At 62.5% G+C, this 8,448-nt stretch overlaps 1 protein-coding gene across 1 annotated transcript; it reads left to right on the forward strand.

The window, feature by feature from the left end:
* Positions 1–1,072: 1,072 nt before the first annotated feature.
* Positions 1,073–8,090, forward strand: NES (nestin). Its single transcript, XM_010564190.1, has 4 exons — positions 1,073–1,885; positions 2,864–2,988; positions 3,577–3,650; positions 4,261–8,090. Exons 1-4 carry the CDS (start codon positions 1,073–1,075, stop codon positions 8,088–8,090), a joined length of 4,842 nt encoding a protein of 1,613 aa, XP_010562492.1.
* The last annotated feature ends 358 nt before the right edge of the window (positions 8,091–8,448 follow it).

The raw sequence follows: 8,448 nt of genomic DNA on the forward strand, positions 1-8,448 counted from the left end.
CCTCCCCTTGCCAGCCCGCTGCCCCCCCCCCCATAAATCAGCTGGGGGGAAAGAAAGAGAAAATAAAAAATAATAATCCCCAAACACTTCCCGCAAAGCAATTCATAACCCCACCATGACGGCTCGGACGTACGGGTGAAAGCTGTGAATGAAACCAAATGTTGAGTCGGCGCTTGCCAAGTTTCAGAGGCTGCCGGCGAAACCGGCAGCCAGTCGCAGCCGCGAGTCCCCGTTGGGCTCCCAGCTCCGCTTGGCGCCTCCTGCCACGCACATCTGGAAAGAAAGAAGATTGCAGCTTGACGCAGCTGGATGCAGCACCCGAAGGGGGGGTGGCCAGGATGATGCCCTATGCCCCCCGCCACCCGCCCTGAGGAGGTTTTCCATGTGTAAAGGGATGCCCATATGACTGGATCCAGGGCACCGGCTCAGCTGTGACTCGTGCCAAGCCCAAAACTGCCCCGGCCACCGAGCAGCACCGGTGTCCCCGGTGCAGCCATCCCGTCCCCGGGACTGTGAGACCCTCAACGGGCTCCTTTTGGGCGCTCTTGGGCCCAAGTTTCAGAGCAGCATGGGACTGGAGAGCCTCCACAGAGTGATGCCTGCTGCCTCGAAGACGGGCATCTACCAACCCACCCTTGGACGTTTCCCAGCCTCCATGCCGAGCCCCACAGCAGCCCTCCAGCACCCCGGCACGGCTTTCAGGCTTTGGGGGGGAGGATTTTCCCAGCCAAGCCATCCCAGGGAGGTGGGGGGGAGATCCAACCCCTCAAGCCACCCTCCCAAAGTGGAAAGAAACACCTTGCCCTTCCCAAGGGCTGGGAAATCACGGTGGTGGTTGCTGGAGCAGGGCTCAGCCCTCCTGCAGCTGGCGTCGAGCCCACGTGGGCTGGAGCTGGCCTGGCTGCGGAAGAGTTAAGCCCCGCTGCTCGCCTGGGTCTCAGGGGCCTCCCACTCGACCAGCGTGGAGTATGAATAGCTGCGCTCCCCTCCACTTCCAGCCACTCGCTTCCCTCCCTGCCTTCCCTCTCCTCCAGAGCCCCGGCATCCTCTCCGGCATCCTCTGGCAGCGCCGATGCTAAGCACGGAAAGTTTTGCGGGGGCAAGAGCCCTCGGTGAGGAGTCACTGCAGATGTGGGACCTCAACAAGCGGCTGGAGGCGTACCTGGCCCGCGTGAAATTCCTGGAGGAAGAAAATGAGATGCTGCGAGCTGAAATCCAGAGCGCCAAGGGTAGCCCAGCCGGGGACTCGTGGCGGGCAAAGTACGAGGAGGAGCTGCGAGCCCTGCGGGATGCGCTGGATCATGCCTTCAGGGAGAAGTGCACGGCTGAGCTGGCCAGGGACAACCTCTACGAGGAGGTTCAGCAGGTGAAAAGCAGGTGCCAGAAGGAGCAGGCAGCCCGAGAAGAAGCCAAGAAGCAGCTGTCCTTGAGCAGGAAGGAGCTGGAGGAGGAGAGGAGAGCGCAGATCTGGCTGAAGGAGAGAGCCGTGCAGCTGGAGAAGGAGGTGGAAGCCTTGCTGGAGGTGCACGAGGAGGAGAAAGCGGGGCTAGACCAGGAGATCGCAAGCTTCTCACAGAGCCTGGAGAGCTTCCGCTGCGCACCGGTGGCTTTCCAGCCAGTGGAGGTGGAGGACTACTCCAAGAGGCTCTCAGAAATCTGGAAAGGGGCGGTGGAGACCTACAAGACGGAGGTGTCGCAGCTGGAGACTTCCCTCTGCCAAGCCAAGGAGAACCTCTGGAAAGCGGTGGAGGACAACCAGCAGAGCCAGCTGCAGCTGCAGCACCTGGAAAAGGACCTGGCGGGGCTCAAAGCACGGAAGGAGATGCTGGAGGAGAGCCTGGCCCGGCAGTGGCAGGAACAGCGTGGGGAGGCAGAGAAGTTCCAGGTGGGTGAAGGCGGTGGGGAAGCGCCGGTCCCCTGGGGAGGAGGAGAATGGGGTGCTGTGGGTGCCTGGGGGTTGCTCAGGGCACCCACCCTCTGCAAAGGGACAGGGGAGATGGATAGAAGGAGGCAAGATGGGGGGAGCAAACCCCAGGGCAGGGATGGATTGGTGGTCCTGGGTGAGCTACAGATGGACAGGAAGCTTGGGGGGGGTGGTGGAAGAAGGGCAGAGCAGCTCAGGGACATCCTTGTCCCCACCACAACAGGGACCCGGGGGCCCCCTGCTGCAAGGGACCAGCACCCAGACACTGGGTGCTCCCCCACCACCCTGCCTGGGGCTGCTGCTCCATGTCCTGCTGGGCTCCAGAGCCAGGGTCCCAGAGGAACGGCACCCCCTGCCCACTGCCCCCCCCACCCCCAGTGCTGGGTGCAGGCAGCGGGGGGGTTGTGGGGAGGATAAACTCTGACCGACTTTGCTGCAGCTGCAACCCAACAGCTGCAAAAGTAATTCAGCAGAGGGAGGTGGGGGGGGAGGGGGGGGTGGAACGGGGCTCGAAATGCCCGGGGCAGCGTGGACACCGCCCGGGAAAGGGTCCCTCTTTGTTTCAGGTCTGGGGACTGGGCATGGGTGCCATGGAGCAGAGGGTGCCGCCACCTCGGTCGCTTGCCCGAAAGATGCTTCTTTCCCACGCTGGCGTCCTGCAGTCCTGAATCCCCCTGGCCCTTCCTCCCACCTCCGGCTGCTGCCTCCCCCTCACTTTTCAGCCCTGCTTCTCTCCTCACCCCCCTCCCTCCCCATCCTCAGCCCCCGCTCCCCGTGCTAAAATCGAGCACCCAGGACCCCTCTCCCTGCAGCACCCCAAGGGGTGCTGGGTGGAAACGGGAGCCACCCACATGGTCCCACATCTGGCAGGGTTCAGGCAGGGTTCAGGCAGGGCTGAGGTGTCCCTGACACCCCCCCCCCCCCCCGTGCTGCCTGCAGCTGGCGATGGAGGCCCTGGAGCAGGAGAAGCAGACCCTGCGGGTGCAGATTGCCCAAGTGCTGGAGGACAGGCAGCAGCTCATGCACCTCAAGATGTCCCTCAGCCTGGAAGTGGCAACCTACAGGTGAGGTCCCCGATGGGGACAGGGCTGGGGAGCAGCCGCTTCCCCCCAACATACCCATGTGCAGGGTGCTGGGGCCAAACCCTGCACCGCGGTGGGCGCGGGGAGGGTCTCGTGCACAGGAGGAGTCTCGGGTACAAGGGGGGGTCTTGGGCACAAGGGGGGTCTTGCATAGGAGCAGGCCCGCGCCCCTCTTCCAGCCTTTCCAGATGGCCCCAGACAAAGGCAGGCTGCCAGGGGACTGGGGGGACAATTAGCATGAGAATAGGGACTGTCCCCGGCTGAGCCGAGGGGCCTCCCCGGCAGAGCATGATGTCACCCAGCACGGACACTAATCCTGGGGATGGGGGGATGGGAGGGGAGATAGGAGCAAGGGGGGGTGCTCCGACCCCCCCCCAGCCCCAGTACTTCCGCCAAGCAAACGCCCATAACCCCTTCGTGCCTCAGTTTACCTGCAAAGCAGCCGCCGTAGCCGAGTGGGGGGTGCTGGAGTGCACAGGGAGCAGCTCGGCTCTCACCATAGTGCAGACACACGCACCCCCACCCCGCAGCACCCACCCAGTAGCACCCAGCCCACTCCTCTCCTTGCAGGACACTGCTGGAAGCAGAGAGCACCCGCCTGCAAATGCCAGCTGGGGAATACAAGATGGCCAATGGCTTGCGAGGTAAGGGAGCACCGGCACCAGCCCCGGATCCGCTGCCGCATCACCCCAGGGGGAGCTGGGGGGGATGAGGGGATGAGGCTGAATATAGACACAAGCATTTTCCTGGCAGCGGTTGCTCAGCCACGATAGGAAGGTGCAAACAGCGGCCGGGGGGCTCCTGGCACGGGGCTTGCAGCCGCCGTGGTGCAGATAAGGGCTTATCTGCTTCTTTGCCTCTTTTTTTCAATCCTGCCCCGCACGGGGAGGGCAGGAGCAGATCCACATGCCCAGCGGGACTGTGGGCTGTTGTAACAAGCTGAGCAATTTATTTTTTCCTCCAAAAAAATAACAAGGAAAGCCTGTCAACTGCACACTCCCCCCCAGCAGCAGGAGATGACTGCGGCTGCAGCGGGGCAGAGCATTACTGTCCCTGCACGATGCCAAATCCCCTGGGACCATTGGCATCAGCTGCACTCAAGGGAGGAATTTCCCACTTTCCGTGAAGGGGCTGTTTAAAAATAGGACAGGGGGCAGTGGGTAGCAAGAGGCACCCAGGCAGCAAAGGAGGGATGGGGAAGCCACACGAGCAGGTTTTCAGCACGCTCATTGCGCACCCCCTCGCTCTTTGCAGATCTCAAGCTGGAGGTGAGCAGCGGCGTCAAGCTGGCACCGGTGAGCACTGAGGCCAGGCGGCTGCTGCCCCGGGACCACCGTGCCAGCCCCTCTGTCTTCCCCAGGGCAGAGGGGAGGGGGCAGCCAGCAAAAGCCCAAAGTGACACCCTGACACCCAAAAGCCAGAGCCCTGGTGCCAGGGAGCTCCAGAAAATCAGCTCAGTCCTCCATGCCACAGCACTGCAGGCTGCCGGCACGGCCAGAGAGCCAGGTACCTCCGGCTGCCCCGTGCCAAGCCCCTTGCAGCCTGGCAAAGCTGCCCCTCCTCTCTCCCCAGAGCCCCCCAGCCCGGTGCCACCAGAGCCGGGGAGCCCGGGGGGAGAGGGTCCTGCCTGGCCGGGGGGAGACAGTGGTGAGATGAGCCAAGGGAAGGAGCATCCTCCACCTGGAGCCATGGCGGAGGCCCACGATGCCAGCATCGAGCCCCCGGGAACGGCGCCTGCCCACAGCCTGCAGTACCCAGCCCAGCTGGTCAGCGAGGCGCTGGAGGATGCTCTCAAGGAAATGCAAGATGATGCTCAACCCAAAGAAGAACCCATGCTCAGCGCTGTGTGGGCGCCCCAGGATGCCTGTGTCCCTAGCCCTGTTCCACCCATAGAGGCTTGTGGAGGGGCTGTTGCAGAGGGGGCCGGGGAAAGGCAAGACCCCTCCGAGGGTGCCAGGGATGGCGAAGCCCCCGAAGTGGAGGAGAGGGCTGGGGAAGCAGTGCTCCAGGGGCTGGGTGTGGAAACCAGCGCCCTGTGGGACAGAGCCGCGTCCCCACCAGGACTGCATCCCTGTGGCATGGCTTCTTCCTTAAGTGCAGCAGCGAGCCGGGAAGAGATGGGACCATGGGAGGAGGAGATGCCCACTGTGCTGAGCCCAAGGGAACCAGAAGCGGTGGCCCAGGAAGAGGACGCAAGTGGCCCTGGCCAGATGGGGAGCAGCTGGGAAGAGCCAGAGCGAGGGGAGGATGAGGCGGAGGCCCCAAGCACAGAGGCATCGCACCCCTCAGAGGACAAGGGGGAGAGGGGACCCCACAGCCCCTGCGGGGAGGACAGTGATTTCCAGGTCAAAGGAACAGATGCGCAAGGAGGGGAGTCCCTGCAAAGGGAACTCAAAGCTGCTCGTGCTGTCCTCGTGGAAAGCCACCCAATTTTGCCCATGGAAAGTCACCTGGAAGAGGACCTCGTTGATGGAGACCAGGAAAAGTTTGAGCATCAGGAAATGCCTGTGTACGAGACAGATCTCGCTGCAGAGGAGGAAAGTGGGCAGGAGGCCTGCCCAGAGCAGGAGCCCTCAAGCATCCATGAGGCCATCCCAGCAGAAGAGGCTTCACTGGGGGCTGAAGAAGATGCCGTGGGAGGGGAGGACCCAGGCAGAGCAAAAGATGGTGAGGGAGAAAAGGGAGAGGCTAGTGGGGAGGCTCTGGGAGGAGAAGACCCCTGGGCAGGAAAGGCTGTGGGACCTGAAACCCTGGGGCGGGAGAGCGGAGACCGGGAGAAGCGTGGGGACCTGCAGGAAAATGGCTTTGCAGAAGAGGTGCGGGAGCAGGAGGAGCTGGAGCCGGAGCTGGAGCCAGAGCCGGAGCCAGGAGAGGAGCCCTGGGGAAGGGGGGATGATGGCAGTGGCCAAAAGGCCCATCCAGAGGACTGGGAGGTGACAGCAGAGGACACAGAGGGGGGTCTGGGGACAGAAAAGCCAGCATGGGCAGATGACAGCCCGACAAGCGCAGGAGGGCTGGAAAGTGAGGAGACAGACAGCACGTCACCCGCAGAGCTGGAGGAAACCCAGGAAGATGATGAAGATGCCGAGAGCCAGGGGATGAGCCAGCAGCAGCCACCGCCGGAGGCTGAGCCAGCCCCGGAGCTGGCAAGGGATGAGCAGGAGGGCACTGCAGGGCAACCTGCCCAGGCACCCGCAGATGTCCCTGGGCAAGGGGACAGCCAGGAGCTGGCCGAGGCTCCAGAGGAGCCATGGGAGGTGCAGGATGAAGATGCTGATGATGAGATCGGCTCAGAGCTGGGACAGCCAGAAAGCAGCAGCACTGGCCCTATAGCACTTCAGCAGGCACCAGGTGACAGCGCAGAGACCGGTGAGTCGGTGGAGGAGGATGGTGGGCGATTGGGAGAGCTGGAGCAGGCACTGGGGACAGGCAGGAGGGTGGAGCTGGAGGACACACTGCCGGACAGCACGCCCTTGCACCTCTATGAAGGAGAGATGCTGCCTGTGGTTGCATCCAGCCAAAACCCACCAGAGATTGAGGAGACCACAGAGACAGCCTCTGCATCTGAAATAGCTCCAGAGGATGAAGGATGGCTGGAAGGGAGGCACAAGCATCCAACTCCCACCATGCCAGAGAGCTGCGAAGAGGAGGCAGAGATGGAGGTAGCCCCTGCGGCAGAGGGTGCCAAGGAGGAGGAAGGCTATTTCATGGTCTCTGCTCCCAACCAAGAGGTGTCCAGCTCAGAGGAACCTGAGATCTCCGAGGACTTTGAAGAAATTAAAGTTGAAGCAACCGAAGCCAGCAAAGATGATCTGGAAGCTCCTGGAGAAGTGTCTCCGGTGCCAGAGGACGAAGGGCACTTTGAGGCATTTGTTGGTGAAGCAGATGAAGACATGAAGATGCCCATAGAAGAACCTGCGATGGCAAAGGATGAGGATGAGGACGATGCTGGGGGTTTTACTGCCAAGCTGGAGGAAGGCCCAGCTGTGCCTCAAGCAGATCTTTGCTCGCCTGGGGACATGGGGCTGTTAGCAGGAGGCAGTGATGAGTCAGCCCAGGGTGCCACAGGCTCTGGCGTGCATGAGGAACCAGGGCTCTTGGAGGGTTTGGCTGCTGAATCAGATGGGGAGCTCGATGGCACGGTGGAGCTGGAGAGCAATGCTGGCAGAGCTGAAACGCTCCCAGGCTGCAACCTGGGGCTGGTGGGGCAGGAGGAGGAGGAGGAGGAGGATGAGCCCAGCATGGCTCACCATGATACAGCCGAGCCCATCCCTCCGGCAGGGCTCCAGGCCCAGGCAATGCCAGTTTCTCCGCTGCCTGACCAAGCGGAGCAGACATCAGATGAGCAACCATCTATGGAGGAAGAAGCATGGGACGGTGACAACCTTCCCCTGGCCGGGGACGAGGAGCCTCCCGAGGCCAATCCACCTCGGCTGGGCTCCGCACCAGAGCAGGAAGGTTTTCCAGAGATCATTAAAGAAAGCCCAGGTGCAGCTGATCTCTCTGCAAAAGTGCCGGCGGACATCATGAAAGACTCCGATATTTTGGAAATAGTCGAGCAAGCCCTGGAGTTCAATCAGGAGCTGGTGATGGGGGTGAGGGCGGCTGAGGGTGGGCAGCGGGATCCTGGTGGGACTGAGCTCCCCCAGGATGCCGGGGAAGAATCCTCACCCGCCTTGTCCAGTGAGGAGGAGCCGACGGTGCAGGAGGCACCGGCAGATGTGGCACCGGGGATGGAGGGTCTGGTTCGGGCCGAGAATGGGCTGCACCGGGAGGCCAGCCTGGAGGACCTGGCCGAATTCACAGAGGAGATGCTGAACGGCATCACCAGCGTGCCGCCGACACAGGAGTTCCCCACAGAGACCGCAGACCCCACTGCAGTGATGCCACCACAGCCCCCTGCTCCTGGAGATGCGACCGCCGCCAAGCTGGCTGATGCCACCCCGCATAGCAAGCACAGCGGAGCTGACACCATCCCCGTACCGTCCACTTTGGGGGACAACGTCTTGTGCCTCACACCTGACCAGCCACCGGCGTGCCAGCTGAGAGCCGAGCAGGAGCCCTGGTCCTTGGCAGATGAGTGACGGTGGCAGTGGGGGACCCCTCTGGTAACCCCCTCCCTGCCAAAACCCAGCACCCTCACTTCGCCCACCCACCCACCTAACGCTTCTCCATCTTCTTATGATTTTTAACACGTTTGTGTGGATTTTTTGCACCCCTTTTCAGAGTGAAGAACCACCAAGCTCAGTTCCCCTCCCTAGCCCTCCAAATTCGCATGCTTGCTCCGGGAGCCCAGCCTCATTTTGTGCCCCCTCTGGGTGGGTTGCCGTGGCTGTATTTAATTTAAACCCTGTTTCCCCCTTCCCTGTGATCTCGCCCCTTCAATCGCCCCAGTGCATCCACCCCAGGAAGCCCAGCTGGAGGCTGGGGGCGCGTGGGGCC

This window comes from Haliaeetus leucocephalus, unplaced genomic scaffold, assembly GCF_000737465.1.
Source record: "Haliaeetus leucocephalus isolate CR32 unplaced genomic scaffold, Haliaeetus_leucocephalus-4.0 Scaffold175, whole genome shotgun sequence".
In the NCBI taxonomy this organism is placed as follows: Eukaryota; Metazoa; Chordata; class Aves; order Accipitriformes; family Accipitridae; genus Haliaeetus; species Haliaeetus leucocephalus.

Coding starts and splice junctions, on each gene's coding strand:
- NES (XM_010564190.1), top strand. CDS start 1,073: ATGCTAAGCACGGAAAGTTTTGCGGGGGCAAGAGCCCTCGGTGAGGAG. Junction 1,886..2,863: donor GGGAGGCAGAGAAGTTCCAG/GTGGGTGAAGGC, acceptor TGCTGCCTGCAG/CTGGCGATGGAGGCCCTGGA. Junction 2,989..3,576: donor CTGGAAGTGGCAACCTACAG/GTGAGGTCCCCG, acceptor CTCTCCTTGCAG/GACACTGCTGGAAGCAGAGA.